The sequence below is a fragment of the Mus caroli genome, unplaced genomic scaffold (genome assembly GCF_978045245.1).
Source record: "Mus caroli unplaced genomic scaffold, Mus_caroli_1 scaffold_10, whole genome shotgun sequence".
In the NCBI taxonomy this organism is placed as follows: Eukaryota; Metazoa; Chordata; class Mammalia; order Rodentia; family Muridae; genus Mus; species Mus caroli.
This window is the reverse complement of record NW_028227265.1, coordinates 41,407,740-41,424,564: the sequence shown is the minus strand read 5'-3', so window position 1 is coordinate 41,424,564 and position 16,825 is coordinate 41,407,740. Positions and strand designations below refer to the sequence as shown.

The 16,825-nt window shown below is 43.4% G+C and overlaps 1 protein-coding gene across 1 annotated transcript in view; it reads left to right on the top strand.

The window, feature by feature from the left end:
- The window catches only part of Heatr3 (HEAT repeat containing 3), a 37,157-nt gene extending 23,547 nt beyond the window's left edge, over positions 1–13,610 (top strand). Inside the window, exons 12-15 of the mRNA XM_021169711.1 lie at positions 652–740; positions 4,716–4,859; positions 6,657–6,833; positions 12,468–13,610. Coding sequence (XP_021025370.1) covers positions 652–740; positions 4,716–4,859; positions 6,657–6,833; positions 12,468–12,590 — 533 coding nt within the window. The 3' untranslated portion in view covers positions 12,591–13,610. The remainder of the gene's footprint in view (positions 1–651; positions 741–4,715; positions 4,860–6,656; positions 6,834–12,467) is intronic.
- The last annotated feature ends 3,215 nt before the right edge of the window (positions 13,611–16,825 follow it).

The window sequence follows — 16,825 nt, the reverse complement described above, 5'->3', positions numbered from 1 at the left end:
TCCTGTTTGTCAATAGGAGAAGAGCAAGACTGAAGCTATGAGCCTATATTGTCAGGAACACTAGTGTAGAAGCTGACTCTCCCTCCACAGTCTGCCAGCACCACAGTGGAGACCTCTGAGAGATGAGACTCCCCAAAGCCAGGTTTATCCTGTGCCAGATGTTAGTCTAGTTAAAACCCAGCATTGTAAGTCAGGACCACTGTAGGTCCCTGTCCCTTCCACAATCTTCTTTCAGACTTACTTGAAAGTGTACAGAGACTGTGAAGTAAACATTCGGCTTAAATATATCAAGAATGCTTTTGTTGGGGGTTGGCAAGATGGCTCAAGTAGTAAGCATCCAACTGCTCTTGATCCCAGAACCCACTCACAAGGAGACTCATAGCCCAACTCATTCTAGTGTATCTAATGCCCTCTTGTGGCCTCCGTGGGCATTGCATTCATGGTGCACAGACATACAGAAGGCCAAAGACTCATCCGCCTGAGATAAAGTAAATCTGGAAAAAAAAAAAAAGCTTTTGTTAATAACAGTGTAAGCTAACATTTGCATGCCTTGTTTTAAACCTGTTTCTTCTCCTACAAAATAATTTGTCTTCTAGAAGAGAAAACTTGCACTTCATCTTTGTGTTTTTGTGGAAACATTTTGTGTTTTAGATTTTGCTAAACATGATGATTTTCTAGAAGCCATAAGTAGTGCTTTGAGGGCCCTTTTGCAAACAATGGCCTCCAAGAACATTCCACAGGTAAGATATTATAAACTTCTTTGGAGAAGCTTGAAAAGATTCTGTGTTTTGCAAGCAGTTAACCAACAGGGTGGGGAAGCCCCTGCCCGAGGAGCTGCGGAGATAGAGAGGAGCTTTGTGAGAAGACAAGTGCTTGAAGTGGAAAAGTGGTCCCTCCCCAGCCTGCAGCACCACGAGGGGCTGCCTTTTGTGACGCTCCTTAGTATTTATGCTATAAACATTTTCTCGAGATGTTGTTGTTCTTCGAATACTTTATTCTAGAAACTCTCACCTCTGCGTCCCTGAGTCCTCTCTTGGCAAGGGACTTACAGTTTTATCAAGGGATTCCAAGAGGCCATGTGCACCTCCGTCAAGTCCCCAGCACTGTAGTATCCTGCCTCCTTGTTTTGTTTGTTTGCCCTGCATTTTTGTGAACTTTTTTAATTTTAAAACAAAGACAGGGTCTCGCTATGTATCTCAGCTATTCTGGAACTCAGTGAATAGACCAGGCTAGCTTAACCACCTGTCTCCAGCTCCCAAGTACTGTGATTAAAGGTGGGCATCCGCGTGCTCTGCTCCCCTGCATCTGGAATCTTCTCTTGGAGTATTTTTTAGGCAAATCACACCTCACCAATAGATTATCCGATTACATATGTCTGACAGACTGTTGTTTTTAAAAGCTGAAATCTCAGTATCATCACTCCAGAGCCAAACAGTTCATTTTCTGCAGACTGCCTTAGCACTGTCTTTTGATAATTGTTTTGTTCTGTATCTTAAACTGGATGTGATGGCTCACACCTATAACCGCAACACTAGGGATTGAGAAGTCAGAGGGTGACCATGAGGCCAAGGAAAGCCTGGACTACAGGGTAGGAGTCTATCTTTTTGCTTTAAAAAAAAATTATTTATTGGGGGCTGGATCGATGGTTCAGTGATTAAGAGCACTGACTGCTCTGCCAGGGGACCTGAGTTTAATCCCCAGCAACCACATGGTGGATCACTACCATCTGTAATGGGATCCAAGGCCCTCTTCTGGTGTGCCTGAAGTCAGCTACAGTGTACTCATATGAATAACATAAACAAATCTTTAAAAAATTATTTATTTTTATTTTATGTGCATTGGCGTTTTGCTTGTATGTCTGTGTGAGGGTGTCAGATTCCCTAGAACTGGAGTTGCAGACAGTTGTGAGCTGCCACGTGGGTGCTGGGTCTTCTGCAGGAACACAGAGCTCTTGACTGCTGAGCCATCTCTTTAGACCCTCTTATCTCTTCTTTTTGAGACAGGGTCTCTATTATGTAGCCCTGACTGTCCTAGAACTTGGTGGGTAGACCAGACTGACCTCAAAATCACTGAGATGCACCTGTCTCTGCTCTCACACCCACTACCGTGTTTAGCTTTTATCTGTCTTATCTCCCTCTCTATTTATTTATAAGACAGTATACCTAAAAAAAAGAGGGAGCTGACAAGATGGCTCAGTGAGTAAATGAAATTGTGCTAAGCCTGCATCCCTGAGCACCTATGTAAAGAGGAAGGAGAGACCTGACTCTACAGAGTGGTCTCCTAATCTCCACACACGTGTGTGTGCCTTGGCACATTTCCACTGCATACACCATGATAAGAATATAATTTTAAATGTTAAGTTATTTAAGCAAGTTTGATATGTTTTTTTTTAAACAGCTTTATAGAGATGTGATTTTATACACTATGCATTTATCCGTTTGAAGTGTACAGTTCGGTAGTGTTTGTATATTCCTATCTCATGGCTCCTAATCCGTCATGGTTTCCCTACCCAGCTTCTTCCCTTGCACGATTCATTCATGGAAGAATCTTATTTTGTTCTCAACAATCAGGTTTGGATGATATATCTGATAGTGTTTTTTAATACTCTCCATCTCCTGTCTATATTAAGGCCTACATCTAATTAGACTCAGGTTCATAATTTTTCAGCAAGAAAAATTCATATTGCTGTATGTATTTTATACTTTAAATCACAGATGTCTCCGTGTCTTAGTATGTTTACTCAAAGGTTTTACAGTCGTTGATCATAGCTGCCTAGGTCCTTTCAGGAGGCTGCACACGAGAAATGCCCAGCTTTGTCTTCTTTGTGCAGTACTGCAAATAAGACATCATCTCATTGGTCATCTAGTAAATTTGGCATAGTTCATGTCAAAATTTTACAGGTATTATCCTATAAATAAATAAATAAATAAATAAATAAATAAATAAAATGGAAAGGAATACATGATAAGCTATTGTATAAAAAATTGCTGATGAAGTTTTTAGAATGTGCCCTTTGGCTTTATTAAAACTATGTATTAAATTAGTACTTGAAAAGCTGGGCATGGTGGCACACGCCTTTAATCCCAGCACTTGGAATGCAGAGGCAGGCGGATTTCTGAGTTCAAGGCCAGTCTTGTCTGCAGAGTGAGTTCCAGGACAGCCAGGGCGATACAGAGAAACGGAAAAAAAAGAAAGAAAGAAAGAAAAGCTGAGCCTCACCTCCATTTAGCTTTTCTCCTGATGGGCTTTCTTAAAAGTAAGTTTGCCTGAGCCTTTATCTCATTCGTGAGTAGATACCCGGTAGTCTCTAAGTAGAACTTACACTGCTCCCTCCCTCTCCCTTCCCCTCCCTGCTCCTTCCTCGCTTTGTTTACCTATGTGTTGCTGAGACTGAACCCATGCTTCATTCTCACATGCTTTCTTTTAGTCTCATTGTGAGCCCAGAGTTTTATACCATTTTTTTATCTTGAAATAGGGTTCCAATATATAGCCCAGGCTGGCCTTGAACTGATCCTGCTGCCCATCCTAAGTGCTGGCATTGTTTGTAGCCTGTGGTCTTATCTGCCACACCAGCTGAGTTACTCTTTCTGATTCAAAAATTGATCCATATTAATAGGAACTCTTTCAGGTTGGCTCCTACTCTTTGACATGGACCCTATGTAGGAGCCCTCAGTTCTTCCCTCCCCTGTGCTGTGCGAGTCCAGATCTCCGGAATCCATATAAATGCTGTGTGGGTGGGTGGCCTCTCTGTAATTCTAGAGCTCTGAAGGTGCAGAAGAGATACCTGGAGCAAACTAATCACAGTAGCTGCACTGGCAAGCTCTGGGTTCAACTGAAAGAGCTGGCCTCAATGAGTAAGATAAGAGTATAATTCAGGCCGGGCGTGGTTGCGCACACCTTTAATCCCAGCACTTGGGAGGCAGAGGCAGGCGGATTTCTAAGTTCAGTTCGAGGCCAGTCTGGTCTACAGAGTGAGTTCCAGGACAGCCAGAGCTATACAGAGAAACCCTGTCTTGAAAAACCAAAAAAAAAAGAAAAAAAAAAAAAGTGTAATTCAGGAAGGCTCCAACATCAGCCTTGGACCTCCATACAGGTGCATGAACACCTGCACAGAGATGCCCACTGTTGTGTGACAAAACTTTTTCTGAGAAGATGCAACACACAAGTCTGCTCAGCTCAGATACAGATCCGACGACAAAACAAATATGTTTACCAACAAAGTCTAACTGGTGAATCAATGAATTTATTGATTATTCACAGGAATATGAGTGAGGGGTTACTTACAGGAGTAGAAGACAGTGCATCACCGAAGCTCACCCAACACCTGGTACACACTGCACAGTCTACAGCTCAATAGGTTGGACAGTGTCCTTTCCAAGTGACTCATTTGGTCTAAACCTCCTCCTGGCAGCTCAGCTGGTTCCTGCTTCTTCCCAGCTCTGGACTAGTCTAAGAGTGTGCAGCTTTTCTCCTCTGAGAGGGATGCTCGGCTTTTTGCTTACTCTGGCTGGGAGGGGCGCCTAGTGACTTTGATCAGATTCAGGGACTTCCTGAAGCTATTTCAAGTGTTTAAACCTTCCTGTTTAAAGAGCTTCCCTGCAAGATGGAATGTTTCAATCTCAGAGAAAGCTGTTACACAACCCACACACATGAGCACTCATACACACATGAGATAAGTAAATAAATGCCTACAAATATTTCTTTTCTCTCAACAGTGTATGACACCTGAGCAGCTGATGACGCTGTGCAGAGAAGGCATTCATAGTAGTAGCGTTGGGGTTCGAGTGAATGTGGTCAGCATTTTGGGAATCACTGGGAGCGTCCTAGCCAAAGCCGACGGCACACTTGACGCTCTGAAGGTAAACAGTTGTTTATAGCCTAAGTGCTCAGGGGCTCCTGATAAGGACAGATCGGATAAAGAGATTGCTAATGAAGCTATGAAAGGGTGACCCTCATTTCCACTTAACTTTTCTCCTGACGCGCTTTCTTCAAAGTAAACTTGTCTTCAGCGTTAGTCCAAATACGGGGTTGTTGAAGGTGATTTTGGTTTTACTGTGGTGTTAAGTGTTTGTGTGTCTTATTCTGCTAGATCACATAAGATACGTTCTGAGAAACACCTCAGAGGCAAGCCTTACATCACACTCTCAGCAACTCTGGCCTGTGAGCACTCTAGGAATCCCTCAGCATATTGGCTGTCCTAGCTAGTTGTATGTCAGCTTGACAGAAGGGACAGCCATCTGAGGGGAGGAAGCCCCTGTTGGTTTGGTATGTACCTGTTACAAATAGGGAAAGTTTCTTCACGTAACTGCCATCTTATGCATTGTATCACCAATAGTCTAATATCTATTTCATATTCACTACTTTCCAGCTGTCTGAAAGAGAACCCTTAGAGTTTGGTTTTGAAAGTGAGGCCCCTAAGCTTTGTATTACTTGATCTTCATCTCCCTTACCTTAGCATCCTCTGCTCTTATGCACGTCCTCAAACAGCTGCATAGACTGTATCTTGTTGCTTAGTTTTGTTCCACTGTCCACTGCATTTCCTGCAAACAAGAAGTTAGCTCCAATGCCTTTGAGTTTATCCAGTTGTTTTTCCTTTTTAATTTTTTGGCCATTTGTCTGTATATACAATGCTGCTTGATTATACTCCCCTACATCCTCCCTCCAGCTGCACCTGCCCTTCCCCATGGTCCAGCTTTTTAATATATATACTACTTCATATATGAGATGTATGCTTCATAGTATACTCTAGGATATTAAGCCTAATACTGTCATAGAGGTTATCTGCATTGCTTACATTAAAAGGAGAAAATTAGAGCCCAGAGAGGTTAACTGAGTAGCTTGGTACTGGTGGGCTTTGGACCTCATATTGTGAGAGTCTCCATCCGCTGCCCCCTCAACAGGTTACATGTCCCACCCCCACAGAACAGCCAAACTCGAATCAGGCTATTCTGATGAGGCCTTTGCAGATTGGGAATGTTCTCATCGTAAGCTAACTAATTGTGGAGCGAAAAGAAAGAACATATGTTAGACGCACACACTAGTGGGCTGGGTGGCACTTTTCTGTATTCTCAGCACATGGGGGTAAAAGCAGAAGCAATCAGAAGTCAGGGTCATCCCTGACTGTAATGAATCTGAGGCCAGCCAGGCTAAGCGACATGAGACCATGTGGCAAGAACAAAAAACACAGTGAAGTAAAATGAGAGTGTCACTTTCATCTTGTGATTTGCTGGGGTTTGTTTGTTTATTGTTTTTGACAGAGGGTGTCACTGTGATTGTCCTGGAACTCAGTATGTAGATGAGGCTAGACTCACAGAGCTCTGCCTGCCTCTCCTCCTGAGCACTGGGGTGGAGGGTGGTAGTGATTGTTGGTACAAATGAGAAACAAGGAAAACTTCAGTAATTTCCAAAATCACATTTTCATATCCTTTAGAGACCTTACTTCACTTGATTTGGTAATATAAACCATAGCATATTTAGCTCACCTTGATCATATTGTGCTTGGCACATTTGTAGCTGTGTGTAACATCTTTGGACCTTTCAAGGCTTTCCTTCTTCCCTGGTGTCTCTGTATGAAGTAGACTACGGGAGCTGTTGGCACATTTGTCATCCATCATTTTGGAGATTGACCCTCATTATCCTCTGTTTGCTTTTTGTAGACCATTGGGTGCTTTCTGCTGGAAGTCGCCACCAAAGACCCTTCCCTTGTGGTAGCAGGAGAGGCTTTGGATGCCCTCTTTGATGTTTTTGCAGATGGTGAAGAAGCTGAAAAGGCTTCAGTTCAAATTAAATTGTTAGCGGCTTTGAAAGAATTCCAACCAGTCTTCAAAATGAAGGTTTGTATTGCTTTCTTTATAAATACCCAGGTCATCAGGCAGTGGTGGTGCATGCCTTTAATCCCAGCACTTGGGAGGCAGAGGCAGGTGGATTTCTGAGTTCGAGGCCAGCCTGGTCTACAGAGTGAGTTCTAGGACAGTCAGGGCTACACAGAGAAACCCTGTCTCAAAAAAAACTCGAGGAAAAAAAACAAACAAACAAACAAAAAAGAAATCACATAAATGCCCAGGTCTCAGCAGCTCTGGAAAGAAGGGCCAAGCAGCTCGGAGGGTGTGAGTGTAATTCCTGTTTAGTTCAGTGGTTAGCCCAGCACCTCCATCCATAGCACCCAGTGAAGTGCTTGTTGGCTGTCGTGGTTCTTCAGAGTGGCCGGACTTCAATAATTGAATGGAGTGACACCTTGACAAGTTTTTCATGATGTTACCAGAGCTGTGTTATGTAGAAGTGCTTTGAAAGCATTTTTGTACACTTTTAAACTTCTTCATATGCTATAATGTGCTTTGTATGTTAGCTTTGTTGTGGGTATTTTTAACTTGGGAAAGGAAGACATCTTCAGGATGCTCTGTCCTGGAGAGCATAGCAACTGTTGTATTAGCTCAATAAGAGCAGCTGAGAGTTTTGCTTTTCTTTCTTCAGTTTTTGATGCTGGAAATTGAACACAGTTGTGCTGTGCATGTGTTCTGCCCCTGAGTTTTGCCAATGCCTAGGAAGTTTAGGAACAAACTTGAATCTTTCCATTTTAGAGGGTTATCTGTTTGTTTGTTTGTTTGTTTGTTTGTTTTATTTTCCTTTCTTCTATCCATCTGTCTGTCCATCCTTCCTTTTAGGAGTCACATATACAAGGCAAGCACTCTACCCCAGAGCTATATCCCTAGCACCCCCAAAATAAAAAAGAATTTCTTTCCCTTTGAGATATATTTCTTTTTACATGGACATTTTTGCCTGTACATATGTCTGTACAGTGTATGTGAGTGCCCATGAAAGCCAGAGATGGTGTCAGATCCCTCAGCACTGGAGTTACAGGTGGCTCTGAGCTACCAGGTCAGTGCTGAATCAAACGCAGGATCTCTGGAAGAGAAACCGGTGTGCTTTAATCTCTGAGCCATCTCTACAGCCCCATTGAGTGGTGTTGCTTTAAGCAGAGACAAATATACCTAGGATTTCTTCCTTTCTTATCCAAAGAAAAGTAGCATAACATTACCAAATTTTCTTTTGTTTTTGCTTAATACTATCTAAGACCTATTTTTATACCAGTGTGCGGTGTCTGCATTGTTCATAAAAGCCTTAGATTTCTGCAGAAGGAGCCTTTGAGATAAGGAGAACGAAGCTTACCCCATTCCTCCACAGCTGCCAGCAAAGCAGATTAGGCAGAGTGATCAAACTTGCAGACGGATGTGGTGGTGCCAGCCTCTAATCCCAGAGCATGGAGGTGAACACAATAAGATCCTATCTCAGAAGATAAAATGAATGAGGGTTGGTGTACTGGCTATTTTTGTGTCAACTTGACACAGCTGGAGTTATCACAGAGAAAGGAGCTTCAGTTGAGGAAATGCCTTCATGAGATCCAACTGTAAGGCATTTTCTCAATTAGTGATCAAGGGGGATGGGTGGGACCATCCCTGGGCTGGTAGTCTTGGTTCTATAAGAGAGTAGGCTGAGTAAGCCAGGGGAGGCAAGCCAGTAAAGAACATCCCTCCATGGCCTCTGTATCAGCTCCTGCTTTCTGACCTGCTTGAGTTCCAGTCCTGACTTCCTTTGGTGATGAACAGCAGTATGGAAGTGTAAGCTGAATAAACCCTTTCCTCCCCAACTTGCTTCTTGGTCATGATGTTTGTGCAGGAATAGAAACCCTGACTAAGACAAATTGGTACCAGGAGTGGGGTATTCCTGTGACAACCTGACCATGTTTTGGGGAGGACTGTGGAAGGACTTTGGAACTTTGGGCTTGAAGATCCATTCGTTGTTAAGAGCTCTGTCAGATGTTGTGTAGGAGCTTGGAAGATAATGCTGAGAACAGTGCAGAAGATGGAGGCCTGGTTTGTGAAATTTCAGAGGGAAAATTAAAGACTCTCTTCAGGGCCATTGCTGTTTTTATTGTGAAGATTTTGTAGTTCTGGTTAGCTGGGGCTGAAGAATCAGCTGTGACTAACAAGATACCAGAACTACTAAAGCAAAAACTTTGCATTACTGGGACTATTGATGCTGGTTAGCTGGAGCTAAGAAATTAGCGGTGATTAAGAAGAGACCAGCATCGTTGAGGTGACATCTTCTGGGAAGTGTTTTCTGAAAGCACAAAGAGGCTGTGTTCCAGAGATAGGCAAGGTTGTACTCCTTCTGCAGTGGGACTTGGTAATGTGTAAGGGTCACCCAGGTGGTACTGGTTTTGAAGGCATGAAGGGGTCACGCAGAGTAGCTGAGGCTCGGCACTGTGAGAGGCCATGGAAGGCCATTGGTGAAGGTGCAGCCCCAGTTGTAATTGAAGGCCCAGGACTGAAGGGGTCATGCAGTGTTTTGGAGATGCCAGTACCACGAGATGACCACCAAGAGCAGCAGCAGCAGTGGAGTACAGGCATCTGGAGCCCAGAGGACGAGGTGTGTGCTACAAAGGGCATGGCTGGAGAAGTGACCCAAGCCCTTGGAGGAGCCCAGAAGATCGTGAGTTGGATCCCAGACGTTGGACAGTTGGAGATTGATTTTTGCTTTGATTGTGACTGTGCCCTGATATTTTCCCTCTTGAAGGAAGAAACTGTTTTAGTGGAGCCCACAGTTAAGAGACTTTTAATTGTAAAAAGACTTTGGATTTTAAAAGAGATGGATATTTTAAAGAGATTGAAATTTTAAGAATATGTAAAGACTGTGGGACTTTTAAAGTTATTTAGATCTTGGGGATGAATAAGAATGTAAGGGTTGAGGCTTACTAGTGATGTGTTTGTGTGTCAAGTTGACAAGGGGTCAATTGTACTGGCTATTTTTGTGTCAACTTGACACAGCTGGAGTTATCACAGAGAAAGGAGCTTCAGTTGAGGAAATGCCTTCATGAGATCCAACTGTAAGGCATTTTCTCAATTAGTGATCAAGGGGGATGGGTGGGACCATCCCTGGGCTGGTAGTCTTGGTTCTATAAGAGAGTAGGCTGAGTAAGCCAGGGGAGGCAAGCCAGTAAAGAACATCCCTCCATGGCCTCTGTATCAGCTCCTGCTTTCTGACCTGCTTGAGTTCCAGTCCTGACTTCCTTTGGTGATGAACAGCAGTATGGAAGTGTAAGCTGAATAAACCCTTTCCTCCCCAACTTGCTTCTTGGTCATGATGTTTGTGCAGGAATAGAAACCCTGACTAAGACAGTTGGAAATACGGCTCATAGTAGAGTATGTGTCTAGCATTTGTAAGACCCAGGGTTTAATCCTGAGCACCGAACAATAGAGAAAGAGCAAAACTCTGAAGAAGGCAGTGCTTTGAAAGCTTTAAGAGAACTCTGAGCTGGAAGAGCAACCTGAACCACTGGAGGCAGTGATGGGGCTGGTTTCCTGTTGAGCATGCATTGCTACAGTGGGAAGCTTCGCTGCTGGAGTTCTGTTTTCCTCTATGGTAGAGAGCCATAGTGGCCTCTCTTAGTAGCCAGAGGCCAGTCTACAGTCTGGGGTTTGAGGCTTTTATTTTGGTTTTGGTTTATATTCCTGGAAATGGAATCCAGGACCTTATAGATGCTTGGCAAGTAACTATACATGCCTACAGTTTTAAAACGAAGCCCATTTGTGTAAAATGGAGATAGATACATTTCTGTAAAAAGGAGGCATTAGAAGCTTCAAGTTGGACTGGAGAATTTGTCTAAAGCCACACTTCTCAAGAGTGTCCTTCCCTCCCCTCCCCTCCCCTTCCCTCCCCTCTCCTCCCCTCCCCTCCCCTTCCCTCTCCTCCCCTCTCCTCCCACAGCATCACCTGGTATCTTGTTCAGAATGTGGACTCTTTTCTTTTTCTTTTTTTTTTTTTTTTTGTTTAATTCTGAGTTAATCTCATTTATTTTAGTATGGCAGAATGTGGGTTCTTAGCCCCCAGCTCCTGGCCTCTAAGTCAGAAACTTAGTTGGTTTTTGTTTTGTTTTGTTTTGTAATATTCTTAGTTGTGCACACCTTATTTGTTTATTTACTGTATGAGTGCTCTGCTGCATGTACATCCACCTGCCTGAAGAGGGCATCAGTTCCCTCTATAGATGGATGAGCCACCATGTGATTGCTGGGATTTGAACTCAGGACCTCTGGAAGAGCAGCCAGTGCTCTTACCTCTGAGCCATTTCACTAATCCTAGATCAGAAACTTAGTAGAGATACCAGTAGGGTCCCCACAAGCCCATTCAGTAGGAAATCTTAAGAATTGGTGCTTGGGCTGAAGAGATGGCTCAGCGGTTAAGAGCACCGTCTCCTCTTCCAAAGGACTTGGGCTCAATTCTCAGCTCTCACATGGCTACCTACAACTCCAGTTCCAGGGGATCTGGCACCCTCTTCTGACCTTTTTGGTTAGTGTGGGTATGTAGTGCACAGACATTCGTGCAAGCAAAACATCCATACACATAAAAGAAAGGGCCTGGAGATGTTCAGTGGGTTTTGCAAAGGTCCTGCTTCAACTCTTAGTCTCCACGTGGTGGCTCACAACCATCTTAACTTCAGTCCCAGGGGATCCATTGTCCTTTTCAGACCTCCTTGGACACCAGGCATTCTTGTGGTATGCATATGTACATATAAGGAAAGTGTTCATGCAAATAAAATTAAATCATCTTAATTAAAGATAAATAAAAATACCTTTTAAAAAAAAGACTAGGGGTGAGTTATGATTTGATTTTGATAAACTTTGATCTTTTTCTCCATGGTTCTTATTTCTATAACTTAATCCCTCCTGTAGTTTCTTTCTTTCTTTCTTTCTTTCTTTTTTTTTTTTTTTTTTGAAATAGGGTCTCTGTATGCAACCCTGGCTGTCCTGGAACTCACCATGTAGATCAGGCTGGCCTCAAACTCACAAAGATTCATCTGCCTCAATCACTGCTTCCAGAATATTGGGGTCAAAAGTGTGCAGTTAGCTTGTAACCATAATTCTAATGTGTGTATTCAAGTTGGAGAGATAGTTCAGTGGTTAGAAGATTTACCATGCAAGTGTGAAAAACAGGAGTTAAGATTGTAAATTTACCACCAAAATGCTAGGAATCTCAGCTTCAGAAGGTGGTGGCGCACGCCTTGAATCCCAGCCCTTGGGAGGCAGAGGCAGGTGGATTTCTGAGTTTGAGGCCAGCCTGGTCTACAAAGTGAGTTCCAGGACAGCCAGGGCTACACAGAGAAACCCTGTCTGGGGAAAAAAAAAGAAGGTAGAGACAGGGTCCCAAGAACAAGCTGGCTAGTGAGACTAGCCAAATCAGCAAGCTCTGGGTTTGATTGAGGGATCCTGCCTCACTGACAATGGAAAAGAAAAAAAATGGCCACATTCTCATTTTCCTCTTCTTCATGTTCGATATTCTGTTTAATCTGGAGTAAAACTTTGACTGTATTCTTTGAAATGTCATGTTTATAAAATAGTTACTTATGTAAGCGAATGACTAGTAGGTAACAATTAGGTGATAATGTTCTCATTCTCTCTGAATTTTCTCACCAGATACGGAAGGAAGGGAGGAGCAAGTACAGTCCAGATCAGCTGTGTGTCCTCGACAATGTGAAGATGAATTTGAGACGGTTTATCGCTTACCAGGAAACTGTTGAGAAAAGACTGACTTCTTAAGCCATCGAGAGGACCAGAGCTAGGGCTGGCTGAGCATCTGCGTGCCTGGCTGGTACAGCAGCCCTGGGTCTGTCCCTAGTTCCTGAGGAGAAAGGAGTAAGAGAAGGTGCTTCTCCTGATGGGTTTAGTGCTGAGAGTACTGAAGGGTTCCCTTGAATATATGTGCTTCCAAAGCCTGTTTTTCTTTTTAGAGACAGGTTCTCTCTAGGTAGCCCTTCCTGGCCTGGGGCTCACAGAGGTCTACCTGCCTCAGTTTTCTGATTGCTGGGATTTAAGGTATTCAACACCACACCTGACCTCCAAAAGCCTTCTTTCACTGCCTTTGTTCTCCGTGTTAGTTTAAATGTGAGAACCTGTAGGAAATGTGTGTTACATCCCCAACATATTTTAGCCACTGAAAATGCCCCACATTTCAGGTGCTAGGGTCTGCATTCAGGGCCTTGCTCCTGCGTGGCGACCTCTACCACTAACTCCACCCCAGCCCTCAGGTGGTTCTTAATGGAAGGGCAGTAAAGAGACTTCAAACAAGTATGTCCTTACATTTTTTTAAGAGAAGAAATTAAATCATTGTTGGGATGTTTTTTTAAAGCCAATAAATATCATTTTATATTAGCTAACTCCTAACTGAAATGTAAAGATAAGCTTTATAAAATATTTTGTCATGAAGTACTATATACCAATGATGAATCTTTTGTGAAGTAAATGACTTGAATTTGTCACTGTGTAGATAGTGAGATAATTGAATTCTGTATAGGGGTCTGAGCAGTTACTCTGGGTAACAGCATTCCCTGTCTTAATTTGATACAGAATCAGAAATTAGTAGAAAATGCTGGGCATGGTGGTGCACACCTTTAATCCCAGATCTTCAGAGGCAGGAGGATCTCTTGAGTTCAAGGCCAACCTGGTCTACAGATGGAGCACCAGGATAGCCAGAGAGACCCTGTCTCAAAAAAAAAAAAAAAGAAAAAGAAAAGAAAAAATTAGTAGAAAATATTTTTGAATAAATAACTTTTAACTGGATGTTTTGTGTTGTACAGATTATTTTTTATAGCCCTAGGTATCTGCCTTCCTAGGCAGTTTGCTTCGTGTCAGAGCTTACAAAGGAAAGCAGCATGACTTTCTTGATGACCTCTCCTTACTGTAAAAAAGGAGGGTACCAGATAGGGCTCACGCTGGAACTGTAGTCCACATTGTCTGGGGACGCCCTGGGCTGCTCCCAAATCCATCTGTCTGCCTGGCCAGAGTGATCAGAAGCAAGCTCAAAGCACAATGTAGGCTGTAATTTCCCCTAGATCTGTAGATGCATGGACCACTTACTAGGATTCATTCCATGTGCACTGTGACCTAGTAAGCCGTTTTCCCTGTGCAGAGCAGGCTGTTAGGAAGCCAGGATTATGTATCAGCTCTGAGGAGTCACTGAGATGGCGAAAGCAGAGATGGTGAAGTTTTTCTGGTAGGGTGGGAAATGGAGATGCTCTGCCATGCATCCTGGGTGATGAGCTGGACTGCTGTGCATGACCACTGCAGCCAAGTGTTTGACCAAGTCTTTTTTGGCATGTGTTTTTTCAAAGGGTTTTTTTTTTTTCTAGAGTGGAACTTTATGCGTGAGTTCAAGGCCAGTCTAAGCTAAAGAGTAAATTCAAGATTAGTTTCACAGATCTTCTGCCTCAAGTGTTTGTCTTACCTGTTTAAAAGAGTAGTAGCCGGGTGTGGTGGCGCCCGCCTTTAATCCCAGCACTTGGGAGGCAGAGGCAGGTGGATTCTTCAGTTCAAGGCCAGCCTGGTCTACAAAGTGAGTTCCAGGACAGCCAGAGCTACACAGAGAAACCCTGACTTGAAACCCCACCCACTCACAAAAAAAAAGAAAGAAAAAAGAGAGTAGTGTTTCTGATTCTGTTCTTTCCCGTGCTTCCTGGACTTGAACAAAGCAGACAGACAGTCAAGTTCAGGGCACACCATGGTGTTTGGTGGGTGAGTGAGTGAGTGAGTTTTATTTAAGCTGTAAGTGGTTTGGTACAGCGCACAGTCACACAGTCGGGTGGTGCACTGAAAATGCGCATGCTACAGCCTTCTAGGCTTTAAGGCATGGGTGGCTCCGCCTCAGCTGTTCCCGTTCAGCTTCGTCACTGTAGCAGCAGGGAAGTGAAGAAGCCCTGGGTACACTCTCCGGTTGTAACTTCTTACACAAAAGCTATGGAGTTTGTGCCAGGGTTGTCCATGGGTAAGTGTCATAGAGAAATCTTTAGAAGGGACGATGGCACATGCCTGTAATCCTAGCACTCAGGAAACTAATGCCAGAAGATGGTAGGTTGAAAGCCTGTTTGGGTAACATAGCTAGACACATCAAAAGAAACCTGTAAAGTAATTTATTTGAAAATCTTCTGGAAGCCAGGAGTGGAGGCATATACCTTTGATTCCACACTCAGGAGGCAGGTGCAGACAGATCTCTGAATTAAAGGCTAACCTGGTCTAGATAACAAGCTCCAGGGACAGCCAAGGCTACATAGAGAAACCCTAAGTCAACAAAAAGAAAAAAGATCTAGAATTGTACCCCACAACTACAAACTATTTAAAGTGTTAGAGTACAAAGCTACATGAGATTATTCATTTTGTAAGTTTTTTTGTTGTTTGGTTTGTTTGTTTTTTGAGATAGGATTTTATTTAGCCCAAGCTATTATCAAATGTATTTTGTAGCTGGGGCTGTTTTTCAGCTGTTGATCCATCTTCCACCTCATAAGTATTGAACTGGTTTTAGGGATTTTTTGGTTGGTTGGTTGGTTGGTTGGTTTTTTTCATTTGTGCTTACATGTATGTACATGACTAGATCCTGTGGCACTAGAGTTAACAGGCAGTCAAGAGCCACCTAATGTGGGTGTGTGGTCTGAGCTCAGGTCCTTTAGGATTTTAAAGTCTTCGTACTTTTTCATGACACTTAGTGTCTTAGTTAGGGTTGCCATTGCTGTGGATAGACTGCAGCCACAGTATCTATCATAAAGAAAAATATTGGGCTGGAGAGATGGCTCAACAGGAAAAGCACCGACTGCTCTTCCTGAGGTCCTGAGTTCAAATCCCAGCAACCACATGGTAGCCCACAACCATCTGTAATGGGATCTGATGCCCTCTTCTGATGTGTCTGAAGACAGCAACAGTGTACTCACATTCATAAAATAAATAAGTCTTAAAAAAAAAAAAGGATAGCAAGTTTAAAAAAGAAAGAAAGGAAGGAAGAAAAGAAAGAAAAATCTTTAGAATTGGGCTGGCTTACAGTTCAGAGGTTTAGTCCATTGTAGGCATGGTGGGAACCATGGCAACATCCAGGCACACAAGGTGCTGGACAGGTCTGAGAGTTCCACATCCAGATCCAGAGGCAGCAGGAAGAGAGTAAGCCACTAGGTCTGAGTTGAGCTTCTGAAACCTCAAAGCCCACCCCCTGTGACACATCTCCTTCATATAATGTCACTCTCTGTGATTCCATAAGGGCCATTGGGACTACATAAAAGGCTGGGCAGACATGGCAGTCTGGTAATCCTTGTAATCAGTCCCTGGAAGTCTTACCAGACATAGCAGATGTGCCTTGATGGTAATGGACTAAACCTCTGAACTGCAAGCCAGTCCCAGTTCAATGTCCTTTAGAAATGTTGCCATGATCATGATGTCTCTTCATAGCAATGGAAACCCTAAGACGTTTGTGCCAGGAACTGGGGTATTGCTGCTGATAGGCCTGACTATGCTTTTGTTTGGAGGAATAAGGAACCTTTGGGACTTTGGACTAGAAAAGCAAATGGGGGCTGGTGAGATGGCTCAGTGGGTAAGAGCACCCGACTGCTCTTCCGAAGGTCCAGAGTTCAAATCCCAGCAACCACATGGTGGCTCACAACCATCCGTAACGAGATCTGGTGCCCTCTTCTGGAGTATCTGAGGACAGCTACAGTGTACTTACATATAATAAATAAATAAATCTTAAAAAAAAAAATAAAGAAAAGCAAATGGACATTTTAAGCAGGGCTTATGGGCCATCCTAGCAGCAAGGAAGACAGTGGTGCTGAGGGTGATTTGAACTGTAGGGGCCTGGCCCATGAGGTTTCAGAGAAGAATTTTAGTGTGTTGCCTTGGCTGTGGTGTATCTTGAAAGCAATAGAAAGGTGTCTAAAACAGCAATGAACAATCCAAAAAGGAAATTACTGTAATAATTGTGTTTTAGTCCAGAGGTGACCAGGCTCAGCAGTGTGGTTATG